The sequence below is a fragment of the Cannabis sativa genome, chromosome 4, assembly GCF_029168945.1.
Source record: "Cannabis sativa cultivar Pink pepper isolate KNU-18-1 chromosome 4, ASM2916894v1, whole genome shotgun sequence".
NCBI lineage: Eukaryota > Viridiplantae > Streptophyta > Magnoliopsida > Rosales > Cannabaceae > Cannabis > Cannabis sativa.
Genome location: NC_083604.1, coordinates 21035820 through 21058917, shown reverse-complemented (window position 1 = coordinate 21058917; position 23098 = coordinate 21035820). Strand labels below are relative to the sequence as shown.

General features: G+C 30.5%; 2 protein-coding genes across 2 annotated transcripts; one reads left to right on the top strand and one right to left on the bottom strand.

The window, feature by feature from the left end:
- Positions 1 to 8688: 8688 nt before the first annotated feature.
- LOC115712923 (glutamate decarboxylase 5) lies at positions 8689 to 11656 on the top strand. Its single transcript, XM_030641341.2, has 5 exons — positions 8689 to 9347; positions 9873 to 10073; positions 10212 to 10680; positions 10823 to 10875; positions 10956 to 11656. Exons 1-5 carry the CDS (start codon positions 8898 to 8900, stop codon positions 11409 to 11411), a joined length of 1629 nt encoding a protein of 542 aa, XP_030497201.2. The 5' UTR covers positions 8689 to 8897; the 3' UTR covers positions 11412 to 11656.
- Positions 11657 to 16096: 4440 nt separating this feature from the next.
- LOC133036856 (uncharacterized) lies at positions 16097 to 16621 on the bottom strand. The gene has a single exon (XM_061113618.1). The coding sequence runs from the start codon at positions 16619 to 16621 to the stop codon at positions 16097 to 16099; it is 525 nt and encodes a 174-aa protein (XP_060969601.1).
- Positions 16622 to 23098: the final 6477 nt, after the last annotated feature.

Sequence of the window (23098 nt, the reverse complement as noted above, 5' to 3'; positions counted from 1 at the left end):
AATAAAAATATTTAAAATAAATTAATTATAATAAAATAAATAATTATTAAATCTATTATTTTTTTTAAAAAAATAATTTTTATTTTATTTAATATTAATAAACAACATCAATCTAATTTTTTTATATACATCAGTTTCTATTTTTTTTACATTTGATAAAACATAATGTAAAAATACTATAAATTATTTTTATCAAATGAATATAAATTTATATTTTGACCAAAAATTAAAAATATATAAAAAATAAAATATTATATAAAATAAGATCTTACATATTTGTGATTATAATAAACTATATTATACCATTATTATTATCATTATAATAGATCTTAACAACTCACAGTACTTTAAAATTTATAATTTATCAAATACTCAGCTCAGCTTTTTTCTACAGTTCTACTGGAGTTGCTTTTTCTCACAGTACAACTACAGCTGTTTTTTCTCACAACACAGCTGTGCCAAACTGGCTGTTAGTGTATAAAGTGATTAATTTATTATATATATATATGATGTTATCAATTATCATATAGAGTATTGATTAATAGAGAGATATGAGGCGGTGATATGACATTTCAAAATTTCTCTAAATAATTCTCTCATTTTAAAATCTTTCTAAATAACATTATTTGTTCTCTCTTTTATTCTCTCATTTTTTTAAAATAATTTTATTTGCTAAAAATAACACTATTGATTTTTTTCTTAATTCTCTCATTTGTTTAATTTTTTTATCAACCAAAAATAACATTATTGGTTCTCTTATTTTTTTTAATATTTTATTAACTAAAATATAATTTTCTTTTACGTTTTCTTTAAAACTTATTAAATTACATGTATATGCATTAACTGGAAAAGAAGAATAGGACGTTATTAAGTTTTTAACTAATTTTTTTTTATATAACTACAATTACATATATATCCGATATAAAAATCTTTATAATATTTTGATATATAAATAATAATAATATATATATATAAATGATATTTTGACATTATATTATGATCTTTAAGAAATTACTAAAATCAAAAAATGCTCATTTAGTTGTTAAGAATTGATGATACTATAAATATTAAAGATTTATAATTATTAATATGAACGTCATATAAATTTTATGATGTTATAAAATAATATAAAATAATATAAAGTAGATGAGAAGAAAGAAGAAGAAGATGAAGAGAGAAAGAGAAAGTGAATGAGAATTTCTGAGTTGTTTATTCCAATGGGGTGAACCCCTATTTATACAAATACAAGAGTGAGATATTAAGAAACTAAGAAAAAGGGAAACTAAGGAAAAGAGGAATGTTGATTACAATTCATGGTAATAAATAAAAGATTTGGACATCCACATAATTATTAATATTTATAACACTCCCCCTTGGATGTCCATAATAGCTGCCTTATTAAAAATCTTGCTGAAAACTTGGTCAAAGGAAAAAGAGTATAGTGTAAACTAACTCCCTCCCCCTCATTTAGGCATTTGTGGAGATCTTCTAATCGACGAATTTCGATCTTGTCTGCCATCTTCTCAAATGTTGATGTTAATAATAACTTTGTGAATAAGTTTGTAAGATTGACACTTGATTGAATATGTTGAACACCAATATGCATTTTCTTGAAGCGTATAAAGAAGAATTTCGTGAAATGTGTTCTAACTCTATCTCCTTCAATGTACCTCCTTTTAGTTGAACGATGCAAGCAATATTATCCATAGAGAATTGCTTGGGTTGATACTTCTTTATTGAGTGCAATCCATATGTTTCCCGAATATGATATGCCAATGATCTCACTCACACACATTCTCTACTTGCTTCATAAAATGCAAGTATGTTAACATGATTTATAGTTGCCTCGTTAAAAACCTTGCCAGAAAAACCCAGTGGGACAAAATCTGAGCTAAGGGAAAAGAGTACAATATATATTTCATATTCATAACTATTTGCAAGTTGCCTCGTTAAAAACCTTGCCGGGGAAAACCCGAGTGGGACAAAAACGAGCTAAGGGAAAAGAGTGCAACATGAATATGTCTCCCACTCATGCACATATGATCCATAATTCTTTTGGTGATAATAAATCTCATAAGATTATTGTTATCACTTTTAAAATATCACCATATATAATCTTTGATCATATATTTTCTATAACTCTTCCAGAGTATGTATGGACTTCTAAATTATAGATGAGGGGTTCGTGGAACATTAGTCTTTATCCAACTAATTGTATCATTCATGTGTGTACACAACTTTGTTCATACGAAAATTTAAAATTTCAAGTAGATATGAACATAACACATTAATGGTACTACAAATTTTCATTTGTGACAATGATGGTACTCCAAGACCATATATTTATTCCATCTTGTTTTATGATCTTAATTTCCATATCAAATGATCATATATCTATAATTCTTGATACATATGAAGTACTTCAGACTTCAATACTAATGAACAAACTTTATACATTAATATTTCTCGAAATACAAAAGAAATAAAAGTTTGTTCTTCAATTAATCAAAAACTCTTCAAGAGTCTATCACAACGTATAATTTACGTATTTATATTGCATAGACAACCATAGGTATTTTTCAAATAATAATTTACTTACATGTCTTTATTTCATACAAAGATCTTTGTCATATAGTGCGCGCGACTTTGAATTTATATCACTTAAGACATGTATTAAATTCTTCTAGAATTTTTAGATAAGGCTTATTTCAAATTCTCACTATATTAGGAGCTCCAAATAAATAACATTTTGTTGCAACATTTATGTGACGCTTATAAATCCTCATAAAATATATTCCGTGCTATAATCAAATCATGATTATATTTTCTCAATATTTAAGCCTTACTTCAATCAATCTCATGCCTATGCAAGCTTTGTACAACAATTCATTATGTACAAATACATATATGCAAATTTCTCATTAGAAATATTTATTTGCACACCTACAGTCTTACTTCACTTTATGTGAGTAAATTTACCTGGATTGCGTCATAATATTTTGGCCAAAAATCAAAATGTATGTCGATGATTCTCGACAAATCTAATACCATGATCCTTGCTATCTCATGTTAATTTATTACATATGCAAACATTCAATATTTATTGTCGACAAAAATTTCAATAAATGATAATTTCCTCCCATATTGACATAACTTATAGAGATCTCTTTAAATTACATATTTTTCAAATATGTTTATCATTTATAGGTACCTATATAGAATCACTTCGTGGATTCAATTATGATCAAATGTGTTATGTCTAACTTCTCTTGGGGAGTCTTTTCGAGTACCGTTTTCATCACGGTTATCATTTTAATACTTTATAACATTAAGGTATCTCCATGAGTACCTCTAGATTTAACAACTTCGTGGCAAATCAAATGAACATTTATTAATAATTTCTACATTGTTCATTTACGCTTCAGGCGTTTTCAACTCATTCTATCTCAACTTTGAATAATATTGATTTGCAGTTGGTATATATCATTTTGAACTATATTGTTCTTATATACTTTGTGCAAGGATTATTTTTCAAAAATTATCATCGATCCCAACTGCTTCTCTCCCCCTGATCGAGAGAATTTTTAAAAATTGTGATATCTAATAATATTAATACACCTGTAGGGATTTCAATATATCACAATGAATCAATATCTATTTAAACTCATATATATTATATGACATTGAACTTCGGGTTCAATAACTTCAGTTTCAAGTTCAATACTTATGAACTTAATTCATTTCTAAGAATGAGTCATACGTGTATAATTAGAAATACATAAATTTACACATTTTGTAAATGCATGATCATATAATCTTATCACATCGATAAGAAACTATGCAATAAAAATCTAACAATGGCTCAAGATTGTTAAGAAAATATAATTTAAATATTTTCTGTGTGGAAATATATGCACATTCTTCTTTTGAGCCTTATAAATAACAATGAGAAGAATCTTCTGGTTCTTCAACAAAATTTAGTCAAATTCTTTGACAATTTATTGCATATGATTGATCATGTCAAAATAATTCAATTCATGAACTTCAAAGTTCAACTATAATTTGTATTTCAATGAAACTTTCAAAATGTAATGTAAATTCATTACAACATAATCATTACAAGTTTCATTTTTATATACACGAATAATATAATTATATTATTCTCCAAAACATATACACTCTTCAGGAGTCACTATTATGTTTATCAAACTTTATATTTCTTCAGGAATCACTATCATCAATTCAATGATGTGTATAATGTAAAATGTATATGACAACTTCATCACGTTGTTATAATGGTCAAATAGATATAACCATAATATATCATTCATGTTTCCTGGTATCTTTTTAACAAGTCGTCTAATTTATTAATAGACTATTCATCAGTTTAATTATCATGACTTGATATATTATATATTTAAATGTACAACCAGTACATATAATAAGTCATCTCTTATTACTTTCATAACTAGATAAAAGCTATACATCTAGGTACATACCAAGATATTTTACTACTCAAAGTAGCAATTGTATGTAAGAGTACTTCTTCAGGAAGCTTTTCAAATAATCATTTTGTGATTCTTTATCACTTTGATTATATTGGATCACTAACAAATATTAGTAAATTATATATCCACTTTTGGGAATATACAAACTGAATTATATAGTAACTATATATATACATATCTTGTACTAACAATAGTTTGAAACTATTGATTTCAAGAAATAATAAAATATGTATATATTAATTTGCTTCTGGCATTACCAATATATGTGAAATTTATATTCTTTGAAATAGAATTTCATGCCTATTCATTCTCTTTAGGTAATGATATTTAAATATTCTAAATGTACAATAAGTTTGTACAATTCACATTCTATTAAATAATCAAGTATACTTTTATCTTGATTATAAGTGTGTCCGTACTACAAGTACGCGACCACTATTATTCAATTCCACACATGATATATAGATTTCATGCACTTTGATTGTGTGTGGTATCTCATCTTTTGGTTGTTTCCACTTTTTTCTGGAAATATTTGAGTAGTAAATAATGTCATTGATTATTTAAAATCATTACATTCACTTCGGGGAATGGCGTTGAACAAGTAGAACATTATTATAAATTTCTTAAAAATTTATTACTTGTTCATCCATAAAAATATAAGAAATTATTCAACAATTTCTTTTACGATATTTCAAAGAATATATGAATGCAATTTTTGCATAGTCTCCAAGATGTATGCAAAATTTAATCTTTAATATATGTCAGATTCAATAATTTCCAACATTGCAAGTAATAACAATGTATAATAACATGACTAATACGAAGAATCTTTAAAAGTAATTGACTTCAATTCGTATCATTCTCTGCAGGGAATGATGAACAATAAATACATGCCTCATGTATTTAAATAACATTAGTCATGCTCATTGTTATTCTTATACTTTGATGTTTCAATGCAATTTTCTTAATATTCTCTTTGGATATTCAAAACCCACTATAAAATTGCATCAATAATAATCATTTTTAATGATTCTTTAGTTGTATTCACATAAATACAATCATTTTTTTTTTTGGCAAATATAAAACATTTACTTCAGGAAATGTTTGTCAAAATCTATATCGATATTAGATTACTTTTCATTGTCCTCAAAGAATACAAGAACATATATATAAATATGTATTCATCTCTTTCATTATATATCCATCAACTATATAATGAATATTACGTTTGCATAATCTTCAGGATATATGCAAGATTTTATTGAGGACGCATAATCATCAGGATATATGCAATATTTTATCGAGGATGCATAATCTTCGGGATATATACAATTTTTTATCGATGATGCATAATCTTCAGGATATATGCAATATTTTATCGATGATGCATAATCTTCAGGATATATGCAATATTTTATCGATGATGCATAATCTTTAGGATATATGCAATATTTTATCGATGATGCATAATCTTTAGGATATATGCAATATTTTATCGATAATACATAATCTTTTGGATATATGTATAATTTATATAGATTTTCTCTATCATATCATAGGCGCACATATATTGTAAATATTATAAATGATAAGAACATAATATATATATATATGAAATTAATAATAAATATATAAAAACATATACATACATATATAATATATAGATATATAGATAAAAAGAAAAAGGAAAACAAAGGATTCTTGAAATTGTTTCAGTCAGATAAGTATATATATATAAATATATATTTAGTGTATCATGACTTTGAAACAATTCAAGAACTTTAACAAAATACTTACATTGGGACATAGCATAGACTCATGCTTGAAGCTTGGCAGACTATGCTGATAATGTGTTATAAAATAATATAAAATAATATAAAGTAGATGAGAAGAAAGAAGAAGAAGATGAAGAGAGAAAGAGAAAGTGAATGAGAATTTCTGAGTTGTTTATTCCAATGGGGTGAACCCCTATTTATACAAATACAAGAGTGAGATATTAAGAAACTAAGAAAAAGGGAAACTAAGGAAAAGAGGAATGTTGATTACAATTCATGGTAATAAATAAAAGATTTGGACATCCACATAATTATTAATATTTATAACATATGATTCATTTTAATATTTTTCACTTGCTCTTTTAAACCGTATTTACATAAAAATTTGATGTCAATTTTTAATATTATAAATAAGTAAATCATACATAAAATATTATTTATTTTATTTTTTTAAAATTCAATATTATTTATCTTTTTATGTTTGCTGTTCCCTTATTTTAAATTTAAAATCAAAATATCTTAATTTAAATAAAATATTTATTGAGAACTAATTATCAAAATATAATAATAAATTGATGATGTATTAATTGATATAATATAATTACTAATTGATTAAAAATATCAATACACATATAATATCTAATTTCTTAAAAATAAAATCATCTAGAGTGCTTAAATTTAAATTTATATATATACTATATATGAATTAAATATATATATATATAGTAATAAAGTTAATAATTCAAATTTGTATAAAAAGACGGTGTCTATTTTTTGTGATAGTAACTTCTACTACGTAACATTAAAAAATTCAAAAATAATTATTTATTTAGATTCCATCATTTAATATTTCAATATATAATTATAGATATTTGTGTGTACGTATTAATTTATATTTACTCTAAATATATATATATATATTGACTTCTCTATATTACGAGTGCAACTAATTTAAAATACTTTTACCAACTCCAAAAGTCTGGAAGTTATTGAGAGTTATATTGTTAAGAAGACAACTCTTGAAGAATATTGTTCCTCAACAAGATGACTATTTAAAAATTGCTAGAGTTCGATTAGAGAGATACGATGATGACAACGGGTGAGGTATATTGTTGAAAGATACGTACAATGATAATAATGGGTGAGATACGGTGATGGGAACGAATAATATATTATGAGATAACGGGTAAGATACAATGATGACAATGAGTGGCATACGGTGATGATAGTGGGTGAGATACAATGATGACTACAATGTGAAGCAATGTGAGATAATAGGTGAGACAATGAGTGAGATGCGGTGTTAAACAATTAGTGAAAAAAATAATGCATTATATTTATAGAGAACACTCCATATTTTTCAACACCACACTATTTACTTATTTTTTTTAATAACAATTTTTTAATAAAATAATTTAATATTACATATATAAATAATAATATAAATTTTAAAATAAATAAATAATAGAACACATTCATAATTTTTCAATAATAATATGTAATAAATAATATATTAATAGAATAAATTTTATTTATTTTTTTGAAAATAAAATTTTATATAATTAGATGATGTAATTTCAGTATTGTTATATATGAAAATAATATTTAAGTTATTATGTATTATATTAATAAATAATTATATTTTATTATAATACTAAAAACAAATAAATTAGCCGCTGGAAGAGCGACTATATTACCTAGTTCAATATCATACAATAAAACTTAATACAACGTGCTAAACGAGCCCTAAAACTAAATATTTTTTTTGTTTTAATAAAAAACACTATATTGCTTAAGTAATATAAATTAGAAAAATCTAAAAAAAAATCCAAAATTTTAAATAAAACTATTAACATCTACTTAGTATATATATATATAGATGCACTCTTAATGAGTATTACCCATTCATGGGTAGTACTATAAAAATTTGAGTTTTTATGCTTAGTTTTTCTATCTAATTAAAAAAAAGCTTTTACTTTTACATTATATGAGTTGAGACTGTTTCATCAGCTGAAAAAAATTTGAGAAAAAAAGTTTTTCGGCAAAAAAAAAGTTGAATTTGACTTAAATATTTTATATATAAACATATTTTTGATATAGTGTAAAAAGTAATATTTTTAGATATTTTTTTTAGTTAAGTAGTTAAATTAAGCATAGAAATTCAAATTTATTTTTTTTTAATTAAGTGTCCATATATATATATAACTAACTAGATGGATGTTATATTTAAGGTTTGATGTTTTTTTTTTTTTTTTAAATTTTGGTAACTATTATTTGAACGATTATATCAATTACAAACACGCGCACAATGTAGACCTATTTTTTTTTGAAAGAAACTACTACGTGATAGAAGCACAATGTGGACCTTAATATTAAGGATGTATAGAATATACACAAGATGGAGAATGTGTGAAGAGACTTTATCTTGACATTCATAGTTAAAGATAGAAAAATGAAGAGGTACTGTTCTCACTTTTCTTATCTTATCTCCAAACAAAATCTCCCACATCCCAATCGAATAGCTGCCTTTTGTTAGAAGGGATATAGCTTTAGCTAGATAAGTGGCACATATCAAGGCCCTACAATAAAGGAGAGCGACAGCACCATTATTGTAATGCACATGTGTAAAATATGTTATATGTACGCATATACTATTGCTACTACTATAAATATATATAGATATATATGTATGCATGTAGAAATACTATACATTGAGAAAAGATATAGAGAAGGAAAAACTGTAAAAAAAATAATGGTGTTGACAAGGGCGGGCAAGGGGAGAGGTGGCAATGATGATGACGATGAGGACTACTTAAACTCGACGTTTGCGTCTCGGTACGTACGTGAGCCAATCCCGAAATGGAGGATGCCTGAGGAGACCATACCTAAAGAAGCTGCCTACCAGTTCATACATGATGAGCTCATGTTGGATGGTACTCCAAGGCTCAATTTGGCCTCCTTTGTCACCACTTGGATGGAGCCTGAGTGTGATAAACTCATCATGGCTTCCGTTAACAAGAACTACGTTGACATGGACGAGTACCCTGTCACCACCGAAATCCAGGTCCTTAATTTCTTCTTATATAATATTAAATGTATTACTCTACTTGTTTAAAAATTAATTAATACTACTTTAATTGTCCGATTACTTAAGCTTTTTGTTTTTCTTTATTTTACCAAGTGTACTTGAGTGGCTATTCATTGAGTAGAGGCTGTGTAGTCCACCCAAAAAAAAAAAAAAAAAAAAGAAAATCAATACAATTTTATATATATTAAATAGGTGAAAAAAACAATTATGATTAATTATTTACAATTTACCTCTTAAATTAATGTTTTCAAAATTTTTCATGCAATTTTTATATAAATTGCTCTGTTTTTTCTCCCGAATTTGTAAAATGTACTACGTATCAATTATACACGCATGCATGCAGTTTCTCATGAATAATAACTTAAATTAAAGCGGGTAAAGAGTGTAGTCTGTAGAGACCTTTACACTCTCGAATATAAAATATATGAAAAGAGTATAAATTCTGTTCATTCTTATTTTAATTATTGATCGTCACTAATATCACTAACATTATTTGATTAGAATCGATGTGTGAACATGATTGCCCACCTTTTCAATGCTCCTGCGGGAGATGAAGAAGCTGCGGTTGGTGTGGGAACCGTTGGATCATCAGAGGCCATAATGCTTGCTGGTCTAGCTTTCAAGAGAAAATGGCAGCAAAAGAGAAAAGCAGAGGGAAAACCCATTGATAAGCCTAATATAGTCACTGGTGCCAATGTTCAGGTTATCTTAGTTCTCAATCTTAACAAACTTTCTAAACACTGGTGTTGTTTAAGTAACTAATATCAGTCACACTCTTTCAGAATGAATATCTATCTTTGCTTTTTTTCTGATTGATTGAGGTGGTGCGAGAATGTATAGGTATGTTGGGAGAAATTTGCAAGGTACTTTGAGGTTGAGCTGAAAGAGGTTAAACTAAAAGAAGGATATTATGTGATGGATCCTGAGAAGGCAGTTGAGATGGTGGATGAGAACACCATTTGTGTTGCAGCCATCCTTGGGTCCACATTAAATGGTGAGTTTGAGGATGTAAAAAAAGTCAATGAACTCCTTACTAAGAAAAACAAGGAGACAGGTTGGGACACCCCAATTCACGTTGATGCTGCCAGCGGCGGGTTCATTGCGCCGTTCCTTTATCCAGATCTTGAGTGGGATTTCAGATTACCTCTGGTGAAAAGTATTAATGTGAGTGGCCATAAGTATGGACTTGTGTATGCTGGTGTTGGATGGGTTGTGTGGAGGAGTAAAGAGGACTTACCTGAAGACCTTATTTTCCATATCAATTACCTTGGATCTGATCAACCCACTTTCACCCTTAACTTCTCCAAAGGTGCTTTTAAATTTGCACTAGAATTAGTAATTTACTTATTCTCACCATTTAATTTAATTCTCATTAACAAGCCTTGAATAACATAAACATGTTATATGAAAGTATTAATCAACTGACCTCTTCTAATACATCTTTCTCGCAGGCTCTAGTCAAATAGTCGCTCAGTATTATCAATTCATCCGTTTGGGAGTCAAGGTATTTTGTTTTACAATCAAAAGAAAGATCAAATATTAATTATGCAAAGCCTAACACTAGCAACATTGTTACTTGAAAAGGGTTACAAGAACATAATGGAAAACTGCACTGCAACTGCAAAAGTACTCCGAAACAAATTAGAGGAAACAGAGAAGTTTGACATTGTCTCAAAAGACATAGGGGTGCCCGTTGTGGCATTCTCTCTCAAAGACAGTAGCAAATACACAGTGTTCAACATAGCAGACAGCTTGAGAAGGTTTGGGTGGATCGTGCCGGCCTACACCATGCCCGCCGACGCCGAACACATCTCGGTTATTCGAGTGGTGATCAGGGAGGACTTCAGTCGTGGTTTGGTCGAGAGACTTGTGTCGGACATATTGAAAGTAGTTAAGGAATTGGACGATCTTCCCATCCCCAGTCTCACGCCGATCAACACTGACACTGTGATCAAGAAGAAGACTCATAGACAGATTGAAGAAGAAGTGACCCAACATTGGAAGCGATTTGTCAAGGGAAAGAAAAATCGAGTATGTTAATTTTATTTTTGTTTTTTTGCGATGAATGGAGTATGTTAATTAATTAAGCTATATACCATCCTTTCTCATAAGAGAATACATATGTATGTTGTTTTCTTTATTTGAGAACTAACATGTTATGATTAGTTTCATATTTGAGAAGTATGAACTCAGTAATTGTATGTGTGTATGTAGTATGTACTATTGGACTTGTGCGTGTAAGCTTTTCTTTTCAGCAGGAGTATAAATATAGAGTTAGTTTGGTACACCCTATTGTATTATTGTATTGTTAAATATCGTGTTATATTGTATTATATATTATATAAGTATTATTTAATACAATAATATTATTTGCTAAACTTGATACACAAATATACGTAGTTGTAATACAATAATAAATAATATAAAGGTTGATATATTAACTACCAAAAATTAATTTCTATATTCTAGTTGATTAACAATTAGTTAATTTCAAAAAATGTAGAACCACAAACTAGATAATAAAAATTAAATCTAAAAGAGATAACAAAATTAATAAAAAAGTAAATGGATGAAAACTAGGGGCTTTTAATCTCATCACCTATCCACCATAACATTTTATAACACAATTTCAATATTTCCTTCTTATAACGAATTTATGAAAGATATCTATATTCGAGTTAGGACATATATAAATTTCAACTTATATTTTTCTTTTTGATAAATTTAAACATATAGAATTTATTAAGTATAAAAATCATAAATACTACACAAACCATACAGTTACGCTAAACAATTATAGCATATTCAATTCTCACTTTTTAAATTTTGAATAAAAAAACTTAAATCATGTAAATAGTAATTAAGCATATACAAGCATTAAACATAAATTACATAAATCATAATAATGAAAAATAAAATTAAATAAATTGCATTAATCTATAATTAGAGAATAGAGAAGAGAAGAAATTGGATGTGAGATTTAGACATCAAACACAGAAAATAGATAAGAGAAGAAAAAGTAGTTTTAGGTCTTCAATATTGATTAATCCTTTGTAATGTTCCCCGCTTCAAGCCTCTATTGGGCCTTCCCCCACGGACTCATGGCTCTTATACACGAATACGTCATTATGGCTGCTTCCTGGACTAAAAACTGACCCTACAAACAAATAAGAGTGTTTCCCACATACTTTGTCCTTACTCGCACGCTCCTTGAGAAAACTTCTCAGGAGGTCACCCATTTTGAAATTACCCCAGGTCAAGCACGTTTAACTGTGGAGTTTTTTCGTGGTGGGCTACCAAAAAACAAGATGCACCTTGTTAATATAGGTAGTATCAATCAATCCATTTAAACCCTCTTCAACTGTGTTGTCCCATACCTACACAGTCTTTGAATCATCACACTTGACCTTCCCCAAGAAATACGAGATTGCACAACTTACTCGGTATTTCTTCTTACGGATCTTGGGACTACTGACTATCACAATTTGCCCCTTACGAGGTCTAACGGCCTCGTCGACCACACTTTTGGCTAGGTCAAGATTTTGATGCCATTTGTAACGTCCCCAATGTTGGAATTTATTTTACCAGGATCTTAGATCTACTCACAAGTATGTTATTTTAACATCCTAAACATAAACTTCTAAAACGATATGAAATAAACACATAAAAAGTATAAGAAACCTTACAGTGGTTGCAACGGAATATAATGTCTCCTCCCACTCAGATCTCTAACCCTTGTATCCTTTCTGTCGCAGAGTATCACCAAGATCTGAGCCTGAATGTCCTTCTCTTCAATTTGGATTCTTCACAATCTTCCAGACTATGATGAGATACCACTTGATGTGTGTGGGCACTACTCTATCACTAAGGGTTTCGAAAACTTGAAGAAGGAAAGAGAGAGAGAGAGAGAGAGGTCGGTGGTAGCAAGGGAAGTGATGGCTCAAATTTTTCTGAAGGCAAAAATTTTGATTTTCAATCTCTTAACAAGTGTGAGCCATCACTATCTATTTATAGGTAACCACTAGGTTGAGGTTAGGAATTATTGGGCATTAAAATAATGAAAATATTAATTGGAAAAACCCCATTAAGTGGCCGGCCATGATGTAGTGGGCCCCACTTTGGTATTTTGCAATTTTACCAATTTTCATTTCTATTTTCTCAAAAACGCCAATTTTCTAATTCTAACAATTTAAATGCCAAAACTAATTATTTAATAACTTAAATAAATTATTAAATAATATTGTCATTTATTGTATTTATTAATTAGACATAATAAAGTCTTCCAATTAATAAATAAAACCTAGAATCTATTTTCTTCACAAGTTTGCCCTTGCTTAGTGAAAATTCATAAACTAGACATACTCTAATTTTAGAATTATAATTGATTAATTAAAATCAATTAACTGAGTCTTACAAGCAGTATGGTCTCAACTAGAATGGGGACCATGGGCCTATATTTCTGAGCTTCCAATAAGCTGATCAAGAATTTACCAAGTAAATTCACTAGCTTATTAATTCCTTGTTGCATCCACTCTTGGAATTTAGAATTACACTCTCAGTCATATAGAACATTCTATATGTTCCACCATATAGATACGCTATCACATTTAACCATTGTTATAATCTAAATAATCAAAGATCCTCTATATAGATGATTTACACCGAGTAGGGACTAATTTACGTTTCACCCCTCAATGTATTTTTTTTTTTTGATAAATCAATGAATTGTGTTGCCCAAAACCAATTTGAATACACACTAAGTGTTGGGTTTTATGCCCTAAATAGAACTCATTTCAATATAATCAGATTTTCTTATTAATATAGATCAGAAATAACATTTAATGTTGCATGGTTCACATGATTTATTTCATGATTATATGTACATAATGTATAAATTCATCTGAAACCCTTTTCACATACTTGATCCTGTTTATTGTGCCGTCAACACATTGGAAAGTAAACATGACTATGTGAATAAAGTTTCCTAGATTTATCAGACATAGGATTTTACTGATATGATAATCTACAACAGAGTTTACTTGCATTTGGAGAAGTGCTATGCTCTTTCCAGAGCATTGGTTAAAGTAAAGCTCAGGTTGGATGCATGGAGTATGCATCGGAAAGGACCGATATTGAACTTTGACTTAGATTTAATTAAACTTACCGTAAAATCTATTCAAGTCAATATCGCCTAGTTGATCCTAGATCAAATGATCTTAATCCTGTTATGATTAGGCTCAATCTTGAAAGGCTATTCGTGTTCCTTGAATTGTTAGTTAAGCCTACTTTTAGGTCAGGGTGATACGTACTTTTTGGGAACACGGTAGTGCAATTGAGTGGGAGCGCTAGCATAAACATGGAATCTATAGCTTCTATCTGGCAAATAGTAAGCAAAGGATGATCTCCTTCGAGCTTGACCAAACGAAAATAAATGGTGGAGATCTCATTTCACATAAGCTGAAATATCATTTATACGGGGTCAAGTGTTTTAAGGATAAAATACATAGTAGGGTGTTACGGTAATCTAATCCCTTTACAGTGTAGATCATTCATATAGAGGATCATTGATCACATTAGGATTATAACAATGGATAACTAATGATGTGTCTATATGGTGGAACATATAGAGCATTCTATATACTGAGAGTGCAATTCTAAGTTCTATGCGTGGATTCAACGAAGAATTAATAAGTTAGTGAATTTTAGTCCTAAATTCTTGATCTACTTATTGGAAGCTCGGTTATATAGACCCATGGTCCCCCCCACTAGTTGAGATAATATTGCTTGTAGGACTCATGTAATTGGTTTTGATTAATCGATTATAATTAACAAATTAGACTATGTCTATTGGTGAAATTTTCACTAGGTAAGGGCAAAATTGTAAAGAAAGAGTTTATAGGGGCATATTTGTTAATTATGATACTTTGTATGGTTCAATTAATAAATATGATAAATGACAATATTATTTAATAATTATTTATAGTTATTAAATAGTTAGAATTGGCATTTAAATGGTTGAATTAGGAAATTGGCATTTTTGAGAAAATCAGATACAAAAGGTGTTAAAATTGCAAAATTGCAAAAAGCAAGGCCCAATCCACTAAGTGTATGGCCGGCCACTTATTGTAGTATTTTAAATTGATTTTTTCATTATTTTAATGCCATATTATTCAAATCTAACCCTAGTGGAATGCTATAAATAGATAGTGAAGGCTTCAGGAAAAGAACACTTTTCTTCTGAGACTTTCTGAATCAGAAAAACCTGAGCCTTCTCTCTCCCTATCTTTAGCTGCCACTTCTTATTTCTTCTTCCTTTGAATTTCAAAATCCTTAGTGATTAGAGTAGTGCCCACACACATCAAGTGATACCTCAATCATAGTGAGGAAGATCGTGAAGAAAGATCATCAGCAAAGGAGTTTCAGCATCAAAGATTTAGAGAAAGAGATCCGTGTTCGTATATTGATAATGCTCTGCTACAGAAAGGAATCAAGGGCTAGATATCTGAACGGAAGGAGTCATTATATTCCGCTGCACCCAATGTAAGGTTTCCTAAACTTTATATGTGTTTATTTCATCGTTTTAGAAAGTTCTTATTTAGGATGTTAATAAACATACTTGTGAGTAAATCTAAGATCCTGGTAAAATAATTTCCAACACTAAGAGCAACCCAGCCGGTCCTCAATCTATACAAAACTTTCTGCACTATACTGCTAAATTCATCTAATTACAAAGCAAAGAACCATTCTTTATCTACATTTGAGATTTTCTTTGGCAAAACAACATTAATTCGAGTCCTTAGACTCCACTTAATGTCACAAACAACCTGCTTTTGATTGATCTGTTCTTGCTGCCATATGAGTTGATTTCGAGCCTTCCAGCTGCTGTAAACAAGTGCAGCAACTGCTGTAGAAAAAACTTGCTTTTTAAATTTTGACACCTTTGCCTTCTCAATCCATCGAACAAACTGCTGAATGTTTGTTGCTCTTGCTTTCCATCCCAGCCAGCTTTTAATCTCATCTAGCCAATAGCTGGTTGTCTTGCACTCAAAGAACAAGTGTTGAACATTCTCCTTGTATTCATCACAAAGGCAGCAGGTTTCTTGAACCTTAATGCCCATTTTCACCAGTCTATCTTTTGTTTTTAATCTGTTAAGCATAGTAAGCCAGAAAATACCACTATGTTTTGGTGTATTCAGTCGAGCCCATACCTCGTTACACCAAGTTTTCCTTGCTTGTGGATTGCTGAACATTTTATACCTAGGAGCTATGGTATATTTGCTTCTCTGAAACTTAGCAACATCAGCAACAGAACTGAGGCAGTTCTTGAGGTTAACCAGCTTCTGTTGGAAATTATTTTACTAGGATCTAGATTTACTAACAAGTATGTTGGATTAACAACCTAATATGAATTCTAAAACAATGAAAATAAACACATATAAAGTTAGAAAACCTTACAGTGGGTGCAGCGAAATAATATGACTCCTTCCGTTCAGATCTCTAGCCCTTGATTCCTTTCTGTAGCAGAGCATCACCAAGATCTAAACCTGGATCTTCTTTTCTCCTCCTTTGATGTAGAATTTCCATAGTCTTCCATACTATGATTGAGATACCACTTGATGTGTGTGGGCACTACTCATTCACTCAAGGGAATTCGAAAAACAGAGAAGAAAGAAAGAGAGAGAGTGGCGGTTTCATAGTGTTTGAGAGAATAAACTGTAAAGTGTGTGTTTCAAACCTGAAACCTTTACCTTCTATTTATAGAATACCACATGGGGTTACAGTTGAATTATTTGGCATTTAAAAATAAAAAATAAATGAGAAATAGAAGCATTAGGTGGCCGGCCATTCATTGAGGAAAACAAATCCTTCCACTTTTCAAACTTTCCTATTTCATCATTTCTAGTTTCCCATTTTCTCAAAATTGCCAATTCTCTCTTTCAACTTCATAAATGTCAAATCTAATTATTTAATAACTATAATTAATTATTAAATAATATATTGTCATTTATTTTATTTATTACTAAAAACTAATCAAAGTTTCCCAATTAATAAATATACCCTTTAAACTCTCTATTTACTGTTTTACCCTTGCTTAGTGAAAATTCATAAAGTAGACATAGTCTAACTTTTAGAATTATAATTGATTAATTAAAATCAATTAACTGAGTCTTACAAGCAGTATGGTCTCAACTAGTATGGGGACCATGGGTCTATATAACCGAGCTTCCAATAAGTCGAACCGAATTTACCAAGTAAATTCCCTAACTTATTAATTCCTCATTGAATCCACACTTAGAACTTGGAATTGCACTCTCAGTCATATAAAAATGCTCTATATGTTCCACGATATAGACACGTCATTAGTTATCCATTGTTATAACCCTAATGTGATCAATGATCCTCTATATAGATGATTTACACTGTACAGGGATTAGATTACCGTAACACCCTACAATGTATTTTATCCTTAAAACACTTAACCCTGTATAAATGATATTTCACCTAAGTGAAATGAGATCTCCACCATTTATCTTCGTTTGGTTAAGCTCGAAGGAAATCATCCTTTACTTCTATTTGCCAAATAGAAGCTATAGATTCCATATTTATGTTAGCGCTCCCACTCAATTGCATTACCGTGTTCCAAAAATGTACGTATCACCCTGATACAAAACTAGGCTTAACTAACAAATCAAAGAACACGAGTAACACTCGTGAAATTGAGCCTAACCATATCAGGATTTCGATCATGTGATCTAGGATCAACAGGTGATATTGAATTGAATAGATATTACGGTAAATTTTAACATATCTAATCAAAGTTCAATATCGGTCCCTTCCGATGTATACTCCATACATCCGATACTGGTAAACTTTGCCAATGTCCTGGAAAGGACATAACACTTTTCCAAGGTGTAAGAATACCTATCGCTGATTATACCATGTCAGTCTAAATCCAGTGTTCTGACAAATCAGGGAATAAACTTTTGAACATATAATAAAGATTATATTCCACTGTGCTGACAACACTATAATCTTTAACCAACTCATATGTTCTGGACTTAAAAAAGAATTCATACATTATATACATATAATCATGAAATAAATCATGTGAACCATGCAACATTAAATGTTATTTTTGATCTTTATTAATAAGTAAATCTGATTATATGAAATGAGTTTTATTTACGGCATAAAACCCAACAGCTTCTTCCAGTACCAACTAGAGTGTATAGAAGCGTTGTAACCCCACCAATCTTGATCTCTTATGTCTACACTATTCACCCATCTGAGCCATAAGCTTTCTTGATTATTTGTAATGGCCCAAATGTACTTGGACATTGCAGTCTTGTTCCAAAGTTCTAGCTTTTTGATCCCCAATCCACCTGAAGATTTAGATTGACAAATATTGTCCGAAGAAACAGCCCCTGCTCCATGGAAAATAGCCTGCCCTTTCCATAAAAAAGCTCTGCAAATATCTTCAATGGATTTCAGAATTCTTTTTGGCATAATCAAAATCTGACTCCAGTATGCTTGTATTGCAATAAGCACAGAGTTAATTAGTGCAATTCTTCCAGCAAAAGATAAGTTCCATGAACTCCACGTTCTTATTCTAGCTGTCATTCTTTCAACCAGAATCTCACATTCTTTCCCTGAAATTTTCCTTGCACAAATTGGAATCCCAAGATATGTAAATGGAAGCTCTTGTCTCATAAATCCAGATAGTTGCAGCAGCTCATTCACACTCCCCTGTTGCATGTTACTGCAATATATAGTTGTTTTACTAGCATTGGCCTGTAGCCCCGAGGTAAGAGAGAATAGCTTGAGTGCCTGTAACATGTATAAAACACTTGTGAAATCTCCATGGCTGAAAAGTAACACATCATCAGAAAAAGCCAAATGATTCATCTTAAGATCCGAGCATCTATCATGGAAATGGAAATCTTCTTTCTCCCCTATCTTCCCCATTAATCTAGAGAAATATTCCATACCCAGAACAAATAGGAGAGGAGACATAGGGTCCCCTTGCCTAAGACCTCTCCTAGATTCAAAAAAACCATGTAAGGTTCCATTGAACATAAGAGAGAACTTAGGAGTAGTGATGCAGTTCATAATAAGTTGGATGAAGCTTCTAGGAAAGTTTAGGCCTGCTAGCACTTCCTCCAAAAACTCCCACTCAACAATGTCATAAGCTTTCTGGAGATCAAGTTTGATCATACAACTTGGTTTGTTTGCTTTCCTATAATAATGCCTCACCAAGTCCTGACATATCATAATGTTGTGCCCTATGAATCTTTCTTTAATAAAACCCCCTTGTGATTGAGATATTATTTTAGGAATAATTTGACTAATTCTAGAGCTCAATATCTTGGTTGCAATTTTATAAATAACATTGCAACAAGCTATTGGCCTAAAATCCTTAACAGAATTAGGGCACTTGCATTTTGGAACCAGTGTAATTATTGTAGAATTGATCTCTTTGAGGATGTTACCTGTTTCCAGAAAAGCCAGTACTGCACCACTAATGTCTTCTCCTATGATATCCCAATTGTCTTGATAGAAGCTACTTGAGAAACCATCAGGACCAGGAGATTTAGTTCCAGGATGCTGAATGTAGCTTTCTTCACTTCTTCATGTGTGAACTTCTGAGTTAGGACACATGTAAGCTCCGGAGTTAGTACAAGTCCTCTAGCCAAAATTCTTGCCTCAACTTTCCTTCTTTTTTCTAACTTGGAACCCAGTAATCCTTTGTAAAATTCAAGGAAAACCTCTGTAATCTAATCCGGGTCATGTACTCTGCTTCCATCTTGCCTTTCAATAGATAGGATACGATTGTGCCTCAGTCTCTGCTTAATGCAAGCATGAAAAAGGCCTGAATTACAATCCCCTTGCTGAATCCAATCTGCTTTAGCTTTCTGTTGTAAGAAGGACATGTAGTCTCCCTGCATCTTGGTGAGCTTTTCTCTAAGTTCTTTTTCTTGTAGGTGAAGTTTAGGATCAAGAGGCTGTTTGTGTATTTCACTCTGAAGAAGATCTAGGTCCTGCTTAATTCGAATGACATCACTTTGCAAATCAGAAAAACCATCTTTGTTAATCTCCTTGAGTCTCACTTTAAATTGCTTCAATTTAGTCACTACTTGAAACATTTTGAATCCCCTTTCATGTTGCTTCCACACTTCTTTCAAGCTAGTATCATGCTTAGGATGAGATTTCCACATCCTAAAGTACTTGAAAGGTTTCTTTCCACTCACCACATTAGGATAGATTGATGAAATACACGGAGTATGATCAAAAAGACCTTCATTGAGAAATACGGCTTCAGCAAACTCATATTTGTTAATCCATGTTTGATTGGCCAAGATCCGATCTATCTTTGAAAAAATTCTGTCATCCCCTCAATGTATTTTGATCCTTAAAACACTTGGCTACCTGTAAATGATATTTAAGTGAACTAAAATATAATCACAGAAATAAGAGCTCTTTCATTTACATCTATTTAGCTAAGCTCGAAGGAAATCTTCACTTTACTTCTAAATACCTGTAGAAGCTATAGATTCCATATTTATGTTTAGCGCTCCCACTCAATCATACTTTCATGTTCCTAATATGTACGTATTTGTTGGGTTTTGTGCCCTAAATAAAACTCATTTCAAAATAATCAGATTTACTTATTAATAAATATCAGAAATAACATTTTATGTTGCATGGTTCACATGATTTATTTCATGATTATATATGTATAATGTATGAATTCTATTTAAGTCCAGAACATATGAATTTGTTAATGATTATAGTGTTGTCAGCACAGTGGAATATAATCTTAATTATATGTTCGAAAGTTTATTCCCTGTCAGTTCAAAGGATTTAGACTGACATGATAATCAGCGACAGGTATTCTTACACCTTGGAAAAGTGTTATGTCCTTTCCAGGGCATTGGCAAAGTTTACCAGTATCGGATGTATGGAGTATACATCAAAAGGGACCGATATTGAACTTTGATTAGATATATTAAAATTTACCGTAATATCTATTCAATTCAATATCACCCATTGATCGTAGATCAAATGATCTTACCTGATATGGTTAGGTTCGATCTCAAGAGTATTATACATGTTCTTTGATTTGTTAGTTAAGCCTACTTTTGGGTCAGGGTGATACGTACATTTTGGGAACATGATAGTATAATTGAGTGAGAGAGCTAACATAAATATGGAGTCTATAACTTCTATAGGAATTTAGAAGTGAAACGATGATATTCTTTGAGCTTGGCTAAACAGAGATAAATAGTGGAGATCTCATTTCACTTTGCTGAAATATCATTTATACAGAGCTAAGTGTTTTAAGGATAAAATACATTGAAGGTGTAACGGTAACTTAGTGCCTATTCAATGTAGATCATCTATTAGAGGGTCATTGATCAAATTAGGATTATAACAATGGATAACTAATGAGGTATCTATATCGTGGAACATATAGAGCGTTCTATATGACTGAGAGTGCAATTCCAAGTTCTAAGTGTGGATTCAATAAGGAATTAATAAGTTAGGGAATTTACTTGGTAAATTCGGTTCGAATTATTGGAAGCTCGAAAATATAGGCCCATGGTCCCCATACTAGTTGAGACCATACTGCTTGTAAGACTCAGTTAATTGATTTTGATTAACCAATTATAATTTTAAAAGTTAGACTATGTCTACAATATGAATTTTCACTAAACAAGGGCGAAATTCTAAAGAAAAGAGATTCTAGGTTTATTTATTAATTAAGAGACTTTGTATGTCTAAATTAATAAATATATTAAATGAAAATATTATTTAATAATTAATTTTTAGTTATTAAATAATTATAATTGGCATTTAAATTGTTAAATTGGAAAATTGGCACTTTTGAGATAATGGCAATGAGAAATAACAAAATGGGAAAGTTGCAAAGTGAGGCCCAATTTCCTTATATGGCCGCCCACTATGCAAAGGGTTTACAATTTTATTTTTCCATTATTTTAATGCCATACAATTCTAACCTAAACCTAGAGGGCATTCTATAAATAGAAAGTGTTGGCTTCAGGAAACTGATGACTTACACATTGTTTCTTTCAGAGAAAAGCCTTTGCCGCCCCTCTCTCTCTTTTCCTCTCTTCAATTTTGAAATCCTTGAGTGATAGAGTAGTGCCCACACACATCAAGTGGCATCTCAATCATAGTGTGTAAGACTATAGGAGAATCCAAACAACAAGGAGGAGAATCAGCATCAAGGAAGGAGAGAAAGAGATCCAGGTTCAGATCTTGGTGATGCTCTGCTACAGAAAGGAATCAAGGGCTAGAGATCTGAACGGAAGGAGTCATTATATTCTGCTGCACCCAATGTAAGGTTTCCTAAACTTTATATGTGTTTATTTTATTGTTTTAGAATTCATATTAGGATGTTAATGAAACATAGTTGGTAGTAAATCTAGATCCTGGTAAAATATTTCCAACAACTCGCACCAGAGCCATGGTAATGATTCACTTTCATGAAATATGAATTAAAACGATGTTTTGTGTTGATTTGGATGATTTCATGTTGGTTTATGTGCTTATGTGATGAATGTATGTGTTGTACGAAATTTTTCCATGAAAAATATTTTTTCTATTTTTGAAAATATTTTATTTGGATTCCTTGTGAAAAATTAAGCATTTTTGTTTTTTTTACAGATATCGGGATTCAAGGCTGTCCAGTGGGTGCTCGTGAG

Excerpts from the sequence above, each read along its gene's own strand:
- LOC133036856 (XM_061113618.1), bottom strand. The coding sequence starts at position 16,621 with ATGTTCAGCAATCCACAAGCAAGGAAAACTTGGTGTAACGAGGTATGG.
- LOC115712923 (XM_030641341.2), top strand. The coding sequence starts at position 8,898 with ATGCACATGTGTAAAATATGTTATATGTACGCATATACTATTGCTACT. Across the intron at positions 9,348-9,872 it reads CTGTCACCACCGAAATCCAG|AATCGATGTGTGAACATGAT; the intron begins GTCCTTAATTTC and ends TTATTTGATTAG. Across the intron at positions 10,876-10,955 it reads TCATCCGTTTGGGAGTCAAG|GGTTACAAGAACATAATGGA; the intron begins GTATTTTGTTTT and ends TTACTTGAAAAG.